General features: G+C 36.6%; 1 protein-coding gene across 4 annotated transcripts in view; it reads right to left on the bottom strand.

The window, feature by feature from the left end:
• SPAST (spastin) overlaps positions 1 to 14,737 on the bottom strand; it is a 62,999-nt gene that overhangs the window by 25,702 nt on the left and 22,560 nt on the right. For 2 of the 4 annotated variants that reach the window (XM_032652940.1, XM_032652941.1), the window contains exons 4-7: positions 11,456 to 11,551; positions 5,909 to 6,096; positions 4,774 to 4,907; positions 4,400 to 4,493 (exon numbers count right to left, since the gene is read on the bottom strand). In XM_032652940.1, coding sequence (XP_032508831.1) covers positions 4,400 to 4,493; positions 4,774 to 4,907; positions 5,909 to 6,096; positions 11,456 to 11,551 — 512 coding nt within the window. The remainder of the gene's footprint in view (positions 1 to 4,399; positions 4,494 to 4,773; positions 4,908 to 5,908; positions 6,097 to 11,455; positions 11,552 to 14,737) is intronic. The other 2 variants (XM_032652942.1, XM_032652944.1) reach the window with 1 other exon arrangement.

Genomic DNA, 14,737 nt, shown 5'->3' with positions numbered 1-14,737 from the left:
AAGCTTTTGACAAAATTCAACACCCATTTATGATAAAAAACCCTGCAGAAAGTAGGCATAGAGGGAACTTTCCTCAACATAATAAAGGCCATATATGACAAACCCACAGCCAATATCGTCCTCAATGGTGAAAAACTGAAAGCATTTCCACTAAGATCAAGAACAAGACAAGGTTGCCCTCTCTCACTGCTGTTATTCAACATACTTTTGGAAGTTTTAGCCACAGCAATCAGAGAAGAAAAGGAATCCAAATCGGAAAAGAAGAAGTAAAGCTGTCACTGTTTGCAGATGACATGATACTATACATAGAGATTCCTAAAGATGCTACCAGAAAACTACTAGAGCTAATCAATGAATTTGGTAAAGTTGCAGGATACAAAATTAATGCACAGAAATCTCTGGCATTCCTATACACTAATGATGAAAAATCTGAAAGTGAAATCAAGAAAACACTCCCATTTACCACTGCAACAAAAAGAATAAAATATCTAGGAATAAACCTACCTAAGGAGACAAAAGACCTGTATGCAGAAAATTATAAGACACTGATGCAAGAAATTAAAGATGATACAAATACATGGAGAGATATACCATGTCCTTGGATTGGAAGAATCAACATTGTGAAAATGACTCTACGACCCAAAGCAATCTACAGATTCAATGCAATCCCTATCAAACTACCACTGGCATTTTTCACAGAAGTAGAACAAAAAATTTCACAATTTGTATGGAAACACAAAGGACCTCGAATAGTCAAAGCAATCTTGAGAACAAAAAATGGAGCTGGAGGAAACAGGCTCCCTGACTTCAGACTATACTACAAAGCTACAGTAATCAAGACAGTATGGTACTGGTACAAAAACAGAAAGATAGGGCTTTCCTGGTGGCGCAGTGGTTGCGAGTCCACCTGCCAATGCAGGGAACACGGGTTTGTGCCCCGGTCCGGGAGGATCCCACATGCCGCAGAGTGGCTGGGCCCGTAAGCCTGGCCGCTGAACCTGCGCGTCCGGAGCCTGTGCTCTGCAACGGGAGAGGCCACAACAGTGAGAGGCCTGCGTACCGCAAAAAAAAAAAAACCAAAAAACAGAAAGATAGATCAATGGAACAGGATAGAAAGCTCAGAGATAAAGCAACGCACATATGGTCACCTTATCTTTGATAAAGGAGGCAGGAATGTACAGTGGAGAAAGGACAGCCTCTTCAATAAGTGGTCCTGTGAAAACTGGACAGGTACATGTAAAAGTATGAGATTAGATCACTCCCTAACACCATACACAAAAATAAGCTCAAAATGGATTAAAGACCTAAATGTAAGGCCAGAAACTATCAAACTCTTAGAGGAAAACACAGGCAGAACATTCTATGACATAAATCACAGCAAGATCCTTTCTGACCCACCTCCTAGAGTAATGGAAATAAAAACAAAAATAAACAAATGGGACCTAATGAAACTTCAAAGCTTTTGCACAGCAAAGGAAACCATAAACAAGACCAAAAGACAACCCTCAGAATGGGAGAAAATATTTGCAAATGAAGCAAATGACAAAGGATTAATCTCTAAAATTTACAAGCAGCTCATGCAGATCAATAACAAGAAAACAAACAACCCAATCCAAAAATGGGCAGAAGACCTAAATAGACATTTCTCCAAAGAAGTTATACAGACTGCCAACAAACACATGAAAGAATGCTCAACATCATTAATCATTAGAGAAATGCAAATCAAAACTACAATGAGATATCATCTCCCACCAGTCAGAATGGCCATCATCAAAAAATCTAGAAGCAATAAATGCTGGAGAGGGTGTGGAGAAAAGGGAACACTCTTGCACTGCTGGTGGGAATGTGAATTGGTACAGCCACTATGGAGAACAGTATGGACGTGCCTTAAAAAACTACAAATAGAACTACCATATGACCCAGCAATCCCACTACTGGGCATATACCCTGAGAAAACCAAAAAAGTCATGTACCAAAATGTTCATTGCAACTCTATTTACAATAGCCAGGAGATGGAAACAACCTAAGTGTCCATCATTGGATGAATGGATAAAGATGTGGCACATATATACAATGGAATATTACTCAGCCATAAAGAGAAACGAAATTGAGCTATTTGTAATGAGGTGGATGGACCTAGAGTCTGTTATACAGAGTGAAGTAAGTCAGAAAGAGAAAGACAAATACCGTATGCTAACACAAATATATGGAGTTTAAAAAAAAAAAAAAGTCATGAACAACCTAGGGGTAAGACAGGAATAAAGACACAGACCTACTAGAGAATGGACTTGAGGATATGGGGAGGGGGAAGGGTAAGCTGTGACAAAGCGAGAGAGAGGCATGGACATACATACACTACCAAACGTAAAACAGATAGCTAGTGGGAAGCAGCCGCATAGCACAGGGAGATCAGTTCGGTACTTTGTGACCACCTGGAGAGATGGGATAGGGAGGGTGGGAGGGAGGGAGACGCAAGAGGGAAGAGATATGGGAACATATGTATATGTATAACTGATTCACTTTGTTATGAAGCAGAAACTAACACACCATTGTAAAGCAATTATATTCCAATAAAGATGTAAAAAAAATTACTATTAAATTACACATACAGTAAAAACAAAAAACAAGAAGTAGTTGGCAGTTATAGCCTTGAGGCAGCAGTCTAATGTTAGGAATCTTATTTATTTCATTTTCTAGAACCACCACTTAACTACAATCTTGAGCAAGAAATTTGGATTTCAGGATTAGTTTCTTTATCCACAAATGGACTAGATGACTGCTAAGATCCTTTTCAGGTCTACAATTATATGAGTTCTTTCAACAAGCATTGTTTTTTCAATACTCACTCTGCTACATTTACTACTCTTACATAACTCCAGGCAAAAAGTAAGCCGAAATACAAGCTATAATATGTTTCCTCAAAGTGTGGCCTGAGGTTGTACAAGAGATAAATTTGGTTCATATAAGGACAGATGCCTTCTATTTTAATAATTCTCTATTTTATTGTGTATTAAGAGAATTTCAATCAGTATATTAAACCAGTGATTTCATGCACACTGCTTCTTAGAGTGGGCAAGAAGGAAAAATAAAGAAAGTGGACTCAAAAAATAGCAAGTTTCAGTATAGTTGGTACTCACAAGTTATAAACACCATGAAAGTAGTATGAGAGTGACATATACTATAGAAAAATAGAGCCACACAACAAATTCATTTAAAAGCATATTCATCACAATGTGCCATATAACATCTATTTTCACGAGATTTTGTAAATGAGTCAATTAAGACTTGAAAGTTCTAGGAGAAGAGAAATAACTAATCCAGGCTGGATCCTCATTTATTTTTCGCAATATTTTCAGAACAGCATCAAATATGCAATCTGTGAATTGTGAGAATCCAAAATAATGCTAATTGGGAGATTAGGTTTGACATAAATACACTACCATGTGTAAAACAGATAGCTAGTGGGAACCTGCGGTATAGCACAGGGAGCTCAGCTTGGTGCTCTGTTACAACCTAGATGGGTGGGATGGGAGAGGATGGGAAGGGATGGGAGGGAGGCCCAAGAGGGAGAGGATATATGTACACATATGGCTGATTTACTTCATTGTACAGCAGAAACTAACACAAGATTGTAAAGCAATTATACTCCAATAAAAAAAGAATGAAGCACTGAAAAAAGAAAAACAATGCTGTGTGGAAAATTAAATATTTATTATCAATTGCAAGATTACCTAACTTCCTTAGTGAGTTTAAAAATAAGGGATGAAAGGTGAGATCCCTACCCATCATTCACCAGCTCTCCACTTACTTTGATGACTTAATATCTTGAAAATAATTCTTTATTTATTATTTATTTATTTATTTATTTATTTACGGCTGCATTGGGTCTTCATTGCTGCGCGTGGGCTTTCTGTAGTTTCGGTGAGCAGGGGCTGCTCTTTGTTTTGGTGCGCACGCTTCTCATTGCAGTAGCTTTTCTTGTTGCGAAGCATGGGCTCTAGAGTGCAGGCTCAGTAGTTGTGGCACACAGGCTTAGTGGCTCCGTGGCATGTGGGAATCTTCCCACATCAGGGATCGAACCCATGTCCCCTGCATTGGCAGGCGGATTCTTTCTTAACTTTAAATCTCTCTTACCTTGATATAAAAATTATTTCCTGTTACCTACTTTTCCTATAAATTTAATTAAAAATGGATTGGGAATTAGGAACCATTATATTTATTCTCCTCTCCAGTATAAATAACTAGTCAACATCAACTGCTAATGTTTTTTTCCTTTAAAAGACATCTAACCTACTGTTATATGAACTAATCATTCTAGTATAGCTCAAACAGTTCTTTACTGTACTATGGATTCAGTAATGGATGATGCTATAGGAAAATGATAATATAAAATCCTTACCTCAGGCCTCAGAGAAGGAAGAATAACAATTTCTTGCAATGCTTGTTTTGCCAACTCTTGACCAGCTATATCATCAAATTTAACAGCTGTTCCACTAAGAAACATAATTTCAGTTAATTCCATAACAGAAATATACTTCAGTTATTATAATATTAAGTCTAAGCTCTGTGTAACATAGCCATTTTTATGTTAACTGTGAAACTATAGTTATATCAGTAAAGCAATGGTTTTCTACATTTACACTAATTGAAAACCATCATAAAAATTACATATGTAAATTAGACAAGGTATATATTATCCATTTCACTCATGATATATTTCATAAATAAAAAACTTTTAAAACCCCATAAAACACTTTAGATGACAAAACTTACTTGTCCACAATTTCGTTCATTATAAGGTTAGCAAGGTTGCTGTCCACATTCCTAAAGTTCTTCAAGTCTTTCTTTTTACGAGCAGCAGTTGTAGGGGTAGAAGGTTTATTTGTTCTATTTGTTTTTGGTGTACTCTTGAAGGACACAAAATTTTAATGTGAAAACACAACATAATGTTTGCACTTTTCACATGTGAGTCAACCTTAATGTTCACAGAATTAAAGGCTTAAAAGTAGCAAAAAATGGATATAAAAATCCAAAAATTGTATATTTACTCCAAGATAAAATGGCATTACCTATAGAACTACATTTGGCATGAAGTGGGTTTATAGAAGATTTTATCCAGAGAGATTCAGTTACTATAAAATAAAAAGGCTGTATCACAATGCAGTCATACAATTTTGATCCTTGTTAGAATTGTAACAAAACTCTATGTATGTTTAATGTTATAAAACATTTATGTAGATTTAAATAATTAAAAGAATAACAAATTTTAAATGAACTATAGGGAATTCCCTGGTGGTCCAGTGGTTAGGACTCGGCGCTTTCACTGCCAAGGACTCGGATTCAATCCCTGGTCAGGGAACTAAGATACCACAAGCTGCACCATGCGGCCTAATAAATAAATTAATTTTTTAAAAAAAGAATTATACAGTATTATATAAAACAGATTGGATAGGCTTCCCTGGTGGCGCAGTGGTTGAGAGTCCGCCTGCCGATGTAGGGGACACGGGTTTGTGCCCTGGTCCGGGAAGATCCCACATGCCGCGGAGCGGCTGGGCCCGTGAGCCATGGTCACTGAGCCTGCGCGTCCGGAGCCTGTGCTCCACAATGGGAGAGGCCACAACAGTGAGAGGCCCGCGTACCGCAAAAATAAATAAATAATAGAGAAAAGAAGAGGTTTGCTTTTTAGTAGCAAGTTGCCGCTACTACTTAAGAGTCTTAAAAATCTAAAAAAAAAAAAAAAAAAAAAAAAATCTAAATTAAAAAAAAGAAAAATTTCATTCAATGTTGTAGAAACTTATCGATTCTCTAAGGTATTATAAAGTACTTGTAATAAACTTAAGCAAGCATATCATGTTCAAAATTTTCTATTTGCAACAGCATAGCAATTAAAGTTACTGTCTCCAAATACCTTATGAGTGGCAGTTGCAGGACCAGGTCCCTGTCTCACTCCAGAAACCATGGATAAACCACTGCAGCTAGGTGCTCTGTGGTGGCCTGAAAGACCTGTGGATCCAGTTTTCATAACTGTTTTTGAACGAGGCAGTGAATTACTAGTGTGTGTTAAGGGATCTTTTCTTTTCGGAACAGCTCCACTTTCTAGCAAGGAAAAAAATAAAATCATCATGGTTAGAAAATTGTGGCTAAACATTATAAAAAGTAATATAAAGACCAGTACAAATTTGTAAAACTAATAATTTTTTTTTTACTTCAACAATATTTCAAAATAAGATTTCAATCAGAATATATACTAGGGTATGCATAAGGGTTATTACTGGGTGTGGGCAAGATTATGGGTTATTTAGCTTTTTCCTTTTCCTGATGTATATTATAATTTTCTTATAAGGAATATGTATTTGCTATAAAAAGAAATAACTTTATTTGTGGGGACAGAAGGAGGATATAAAAAAGGTACCAAGCAATAAAGCTGCCAAAATGTTTTTTTATTTTATTTTTTCTTTGTTTAAAAGCTGCCAGGGCTTCCCTGGTGGCGCAGTGGTTGAGAGTCTGCCTGCCAATGCAGGGGACACGGGTTTGTGCCCCGGTCCGGGAAGATCCCACATGCCGCGGAGCGGCTAGGCCCGTGAGCCATGGCCGCTAAGCCTGTGCGTCCGGAGCCTGTGCTCCGCAACGGGAGAGGCCACAACAGTGAGAAGCCCGCGTACTGCAAAAAAAAAAAAAAAATCTTCCAAAAATTAAACAAACAAAATGTAGTAAAGGCATTAGGGATAGGTTGTATGGAGAAAAAACAAATAGCATTTCGTTCCAAACTTTTAATACTACAAAATAGAATGAAAGTCCAGTCTGTGCCACCAAGTTTTTAAATCTTTTTTTTTTTTTTTTTTGGCGGTACGCGGGCCTCTCACTGTTGTGGCCTCTCCCGTTGCGGAGCACAGGCTCCGGACGCGCAGTCACGGCTTCACGGGCCTAGCCGCTCCGCGGCATGTGGGATCTTCCCGGACCAGGGCACGAACCCGTGTCCCCTGCCTTGGCAGGAGGACTCTCAACCACTGCGCCACCAGGGAAGCCCCCAAGTTTTAAAAAATAATTTTAATTTGAAGAGTATAAAGATATGGTTAAATCGCCAAGTATTTTTACCCTCTATGCAAATAAACACATATAGGACACTTTCAATTAAATCTAAAAGGTTACCTGACCTAGCTACTGTGCTCTTCTACATAAATTACAGACTTCTGAATGTTCAAATCTCACTGCTTCTAAATAATATTTTCATATACTATATAACATCAGAGTTTATGAATAACAATGTTCACTGTGAAGACAGATGTTAAATCAGTCAGCAAATTAGAGTAGTCTAGAGAAAAGACTAGCTTAAAGACAAAAGCCTTATTGTTGCTCTTGTCATCAAATCCCTTAATATGGCTTATGGAAACAAAAGAAGGGAACTTAAGAGTACAGTAAATTAGGGACTTCCCTGGCGGTCCAGTGGTTAAGACTCTGTGCTCCCAGTGCAGGGGGAGCAGATTAGATCCTGGTCAGGGAATTATGATCCAAGGGTTCTTTTCTAGTAAACAAATGCAAAGTTCTGTACCGTATGTTCAAGGAACTAATATAATGACCCTATAGGAAGAAGCAGGAAAGCAATCCAGAAAAGGGAATGACAATAAGGAAAAGCCAAGGTGTGAATAAAAGCAAGGTCTGTCTAGGGTGATGATAAGTATCATGCATTTCAGAGGGGAAAAAAGGAGACTGGAGAAGAATTTCTTCAAACAGAAAATATATAGTCCTAAAAAAAAAAAAAAAAAAGAAAAGAAAATATATATAGTCCTAAGATTACAAATGGATAGAAATTTTCATAAGGAATTGTGAGAATGACAGCAGACTTTTCATAAAAATAACAAAGGTCGTAGACAACGGAGTATGCTCAAAATGCTGAAGGAAAAAACAATGTTAACTTTCATTTATTCTATATTCAGGTGACCAGTCACGTAAGAATGAGAGTATTTTCAGACACTAGAAAGGCTGAGAGAGTTTACTATCTACAACCCTCATTAAAAGAAATACTAAAGGAGGTCTTTTAGTTAAAAAGCAAATTAAACACAGAAAGAAGTAAAAAACTGTAACATGAAGCTAAAGAGCAAGACAAAAATCAGACAACCTGGGGGGAGGAAAACCCCAAAAGGGAAAATAATTAAAATATATTATTTGTCTTTGGGTAAACAATATTTACTAAGTTTCTAATAATATGAAATATAATTTTTCAATATAACTAAAAACAGTGATATATATATATACATATATATGTACATATATACAAACACACACGGAATGAAGGATATTGGTGGCATAAGAGAATTAAACCTTCTTCTACCTGAAAAAGAAGTCAATACATATCAAAAACTCATAAATCAGGAATAGCAATAAAAGCATAATATTTGAAAGTATAATGAGCATGAGAAAAAATAGCAAAGAGTTAAATATTGTATGAGGAGCCAAACTAGGGGTGCAGGTAAGAAAGGGAGATATAACAGGTGGGAAGGGGAATATTATTTCTCTTTATAAACCTTTTCAGTATTTTTAAATCAACATTTTAGGGTATAATCTATATATAATATTTTGCATGCATTTAAAATGTATAATATATTGGCAAAATAGCCACTAAAATCAAGATACAAAATGTTTCCCTCATAGCCAAAAGTTTCCTTGTATCCATTTGCATTCCATTCCTCTTACTGCCCCTAGCCCTAAGCAATGACTAATCTGCTTTCTGAATATTGGAGTCATCTGATTTAGCAATTTCTATTGATCTAAGTTCAAGGTCACTGAATCTTTCATTTGACATCTCCAATCTGCTGTTGAGGCTATCTAGCAATTTTTTTCACCAACTGTACTTTTCAACTTTAAAACTTCCATTATTTTTATTGTTTAGTTTATATTCTCTGTTAAGATTGCAGGTTTGTTAACAGATGCCATATTTTCTTTTAATTCTTTGAACATATTTATAATGGTTGCTTTGAAGTCTTTATCTGCTAAATTCAACATGTGGGCCCAGTCAAGAATCAGTTTCTACAGGCTGATTTCTTTCTTGAGTAAGGGTCACACTTTCCTATTTCTTTGCACATCTAATAATTTTGACTTGAAAATTGGACATTGTAGATAACACATAAAGTAGTAAGCAGACTTTGGCATATCTGCTTCCTAAGAGAGAAGAAGTAACTCATCCAAGTGAAACATCATAGAATGTTCCATAAGTGGGTGACACTAATGAACTAGGCATGAACGAGCCAGCTGATTCACTAAGGCTCAAAAGGAATCAAACACCAGTGCTGAATAAATTAGCTGTGAAGTCAGTATGTCCTCCCAACAAGAAGAAAGAACAGAATTGATAACTAGGTATTTAAAATAAGACAGTTTGATTTTTTTAATGGGTCCCAGAAGAGAAAGCTGCTTTTGTCTCCCAACATGGCAGAAAAATACAATGGGATCTCACATGTGGAATTAAGTAGAAGAAAATCAAGATAACAAGGGAAAGGCATACCAGCTCCTCAGGGCTAGAAAATTTTGCTGTTTACTCAGGTAGGATTATTAGGATCTCAAATTTGTATTTTGGAAACTTCAATATTTACACATGGTGCATTCTTACATTTCTTTGTTTTTTCAAACAGTTCATTATGAAGATGTCAGCCCTTCACAGCCATGCTAAAAGAAACAGACAAAATACTTCTCTATACTTGAAAAGGTTATTTTAAATCAGATACAGGAAGGAATGGGAAAATGAATATAGTTACTAAGGTGGGGCTCTGTAGTGGAAGACCAAACCAGACTGAGAACTCCTTAAGCCACAAGGGAAAGAGTTGATGACCAACTGTCTCTTCCATCCCAAGAAATCCACTCACACTATTTCTTCTTTATTGAAATCTTGTTCATCGCAGCACTATTTACAATAGCCAGGACATGGAAGCAACCTAAATGTCCATCAACAGAGGAATGGATAAAGAAAATGTGGTATAGCAGCTAAGACCTGGCGCAGCCAAATAGATAAATAAATAATAAAATATTTTTAAAAAATATGTGGTGCATATATACAATGGAATATTACTCAGCCATAAGAAAGAACAAAATAATGCCAAGTGCAGCAACATGGATGGACCTAGAGATTGTCATACTGAGTAAAGTAAGTTAGAAAGAGAAGGGCAAATATCATATAATATCGTTTTTATATGTGGAATCTAAAAAATGGGTACAACTGAACTTATCTACAAAACAGAAACAGATTTACAGAAGTAGAAAACAAACTTATGGTTACCAGTGGGTAACGGGGCGGGGATAAATTGGGAGATTGGCATTGACATATATACACTACCATATATGAAATAGATAACTAATAAGAATCTACTGTATAGCACAGGGAACTCTACTCAATACTCTGTAATGGCCTATACGGGAAAAGAATCTAAAAAAAGAGTGGATATATGTATATGTATAACTGATTCACTTTGCTGTACACCTGAAACTAACACAACATTGTAAATCAACTACACTCCAATAAAAATGAAAAAAGCAAACAAACAAAAAAATAAATCTTGAAACTTTTTTTTATCACATATGAGTAAAGAAAGCAGTTGTTTTATAGTCTATACTAAGGGTTTTCTACTACAACTTGAACAAAGTAATATTTACTTTAATAAAATTTAAGTACTGGACACAGAACGAATTCTGAAAAAGTTACCAATAAAACTAGGGAAGATGTCAGAGAACAAAACAAAACAAAAAAGCATTTAATTTTCTGTAGGAGTTGATGTGATGACCAAAGTTTATGGAAAACAAATTTAACCCATAGTAAATAATAGTATTCTAGGGGACTTCCCTGGCAGTCCAGTGGTTAAGACTCCATGCTTCCACTGCAGTGGGGTAGGGTTTGACTCCTGGTTGGGGAACTAAGGTCCCTGCATGCCACGCGGCATGGACAAAAGAAAAAGAAAAATAGTATTCTAATGCTTCTCCTCACTATGTGAATTCAGCTTCAAACTTTTTCTAACAGGTGCTATGATAAAACATTCATGTATTATATAAATGAAAATATATATGCATTGAAAATTGGTATATAACAAAGAAAAATTAAAATTTCTGTCTCAATAAACACTACTTCATAAAAATTTGGTACAGGTACCCATAGAAAAAAACACAAAAGCTCAAAGTAAGATAGAAACAAAAGAACATTTTAATAATTTAGGAAAACGAACCTTCATATTTTATAATTTCAAAAATTGGAGGTTGTAAAATATGCAAATATAACATGTTGAGAATGGCTATGCCCTATTTATTACATGTTTACACACCATGAATGATAGGGCTACTGTATTTTCCACACAGCCCTGTGCAAACAAAAACCAATCAAATCTACCACTATAAAATCAAATCAACATTATCAGGTTAAGTAAGACTCTACTTTGCATGCAAGCTTTGTTATTTTACATGTTAGTTAACCTAAACCCACCTGACTGCAGATGTCCATTGCGGCATGTCAAGTTAGTACTGTCATTATAGACGTCCGTTTGTGACTTGGAAAACTGCAAAACTGGCTGCAGCTTCTCTATGCAACAGAGGGGGGTAAAAAAGAAAAAAATAAACAAAAAGAAAAAAATACATGATAAAAAATAAAATGTATATGTGAAAATGAAAAACGAGTCAAGGTGTTACAAAGTTATTACATAATGAAGGGTTTGGCATTTACATAGAATTACCTTTAACAACATAATTAGTAAAAACTCAGACATTAAAATAGCAACAGAAATGAACAAGTGAATGACTATGTTCAAAATATGCATTATTCAGGTTTGGTAACCTGAGGCAATTCTATATCACTACCATCGCCAGCAAATACTTCCTGAATATCTAATATGTCCAAATCATTGTGTAGGGAGAGCAGGATAGAGATACAAAGAGAACATTAAAAAGGCTTTACAGAGGAAGTGGGCTGTGAGTTGGCTGGGATCTGTAAAGACTAAAAAAAAAAAAAAAAAAAGGACATTTAGGAAAGGAGAAATGACACAGAAGGAAACTGTAAGGAGTGTCTAGGAAACGCCATATTCAGCTACATTAATGTATGTCAGGCAGAAAATAAATGTAATAAAGCAGAATGGAATAAGCATGCTGCAGAACTGTGCATACAGTACCCTACCATTTATTTAAATACACACATGTATACTTGTAATATATGAAAATTATCTCTAAAAAAGACCCAGAGAAACTGGTAATACCAGCTACCTCTGGGGATGGGAAATGAGTGGCTGGGGCATAGCATGGGATGGATGCTTTTCAAACTTAAACTTTTGAAATTTTGTGGCGTGTGCATATATTGCCTATTTTTAAATTAATCAAAGATTTTAAAGGATTATTTCAATCTTACTCCCACTTCAGATAACAACAACAAATCCTCTCAAGATCTAGGTCTCTACCTCTAGCACCTGAAGCCCAAGAGTGTATCGGTTTGAGCTTCCTTGCCACTCTACATCACTGCTACACTCTTTCCCCAGTCAAGTCAATCCATATTGTTAGCTGACGAACACCCTGACACTCTACCACTTACTCAGTAGTACGAACTTGCTTTAGCGTCAGTTTTCTGAGGGTCTCAAGGGTTAAATAAAATAACACATGAAGTACTTGCTCTGAGCGTCATTCATAATAGGGCTCAATTTTGACCATATTTATTTTGTTGAAATACTCCAAGTTATCATTACTGATTCTTTCCTCCGGTACTAAGAAGTCGATGAATATATGCAAAAATGTAGCACATATATACTAACTCTTTTAAACTTTCATTTCTAATGTCAGACAAGCAGGCGCCATGCTTGGTTTATGGTACAACCACACATGCCTTTGGGACAGGTTAAATAGCAGCTACCCTTTTTGCACAAAGCACAAAGTACTGCACAGCTTTTGTATCCTAGAACTGGCTGATACAATATACCTTGGAGCCCTTTTTCTGTTGTTAGTTAACAGGTAGGTCATCTGATTTTTCCCAAAGATAATACTCTTCAAATCACCATATTGAGAAAGAAACCATTTGTGTTGGTAAAAGACATAAATTAGAAAGAACTGATTTGTAAATGTCTGATTTATCAATTAAAACTCTTCAATGAAATGTAACAAAAAGTTCACATAAACATTCATTATATAGTAAAAAATAAACAGAAATTAAATCCTTAGTTTTGATAATAACTAAGAATAATAAGTCATCGAACTTTTGTGCAGGGTTTGGATTTATATGCATGAAAACACACACACAATAGCAGCACACAGCTAATGTGAACCTGCTCCAATTCTCTTTTTTTGAAGAAAGTAAGCTTAGTTTAATGCTTTTTTTTTTCTTTTTTTCTTTTTTTGCACGGGCCTCTCACTGTTGTGGCCTCTCCCGTTGCGGAGCACAGGCTCCGGATGTGCAGGCTCAGCGGCCATGGCTCATGGGCCCAGCTGCTCCGCGGCATGTGGGATCCTCCCGGACCGGGGCACGAACCCGTGTCCCCTGCATCGGCAGGCGGCCTCTCAACCATTGCGCCACCAGGGAAGCCCTAATGCTTCTTTTTAAAATGACTAAAGGTCGTGTAGATTAACCAATGATTTAAAATAAAACAAGTCACCTTGCTTCTTGATCCCCTCATGTGCAATCCCCACACAATCATCTCAGTGATCTACTTATAAGGGAAATTTTACCACATAACTTGTGTGCCTACAACCCTTTAGCAGTTTCCCACTGCCCACAGATTAGCACTCAAGCTCCTTTATATGACCAACAAGGCCCTCCATGATCTGCCTACACTTCTTATGCCTGAGCAATCCCAAATTCATGTCTCTACCAGCACCATGCTTTTCCTTGTCCCTGAGTCTATGTTCATGCTGTTAGTTCCTCATGGAATATCTTTCCACCCAACCATTAATAACTTTTATTTATCTTTTTAAATCCCCACTTTAGGTTTCTTCCAGGAAGATTTCTCAGACACCTATTTTCCCATCTCTACAAAATATTTGTGTATCTCCATCCTGCAGTAATGATGATTTATCTATTTATGTCTGCCTTCTCCACTATATCAACAAGAGCCTAAACACAGGACATTTTATCCAATCTATCAGTAAATCTGTTTGCTCAAGTTTCAACTACAATCATAATCCAACCACTTGTTACTCCTGGTATCATCCTGGTCCAAGCCTCCATCATTTTTCTCCTAGCTTACCACAATAGTTGTCCTACTTGCTCTCCTTGGTACATAACATACCCTTGCAACATCACAACCAGAGGGATCCTTTTTAAACTGAAGTCAGATGATGTTACTCCTTTTCTAAAAAATCCTTGTAACTGCTCCCTACTTCACAGGTGGCAAAAGCTCAAATCTTCAGTGACCTGTAAGGTCCTGCATGTTGTAATGGCCGCCCCCTCTGCCTGCCCCATCACCATTAGTTCTCTGACCTCATCTCTACTATACTCTCCTTGCTGTGGCACACTGGCCTCTTTGCTCCTCTCAAACATACCAGATGTGTTTTCTAAGGCTTTGCATCAGCTCTTACTTCTCCCCAGACCACTCTTCTCCCAGATACCTGTAAGGCTAACTTACAGGTCATGTCAACTTCTCCAAGAGGCATATATCCTGACTATCCTATTTAAAACTAAAAACCCAGACCACCTCCCATCTACTCCTAATTCCCTGTACTGTGTTTTCTGTTTTCTTTTCTCCACAAATTTATCACCTTCTAACACATGCAATAACTTATTTATTCTTTATGT

Source organism: Phocoena sinus, chromosome 13 (assembly GCF_008692025.1).
Source record: "Phocoena sinus isolate mPhoSin1 chromosome 13, mPhoSin1.pri, whole genome shotgun sequence".
Lineage (NCBI taxonomy): Eukaryota > Metazoa > Chordata > Mammalia > Artiodactyla > Phocoenidae > Phocoena > Phocoena sinus.
Note: the sequence above shows the minus strand (reverse complement) of the source record. Positions and strands in the feature narration are given on the sequence as shown.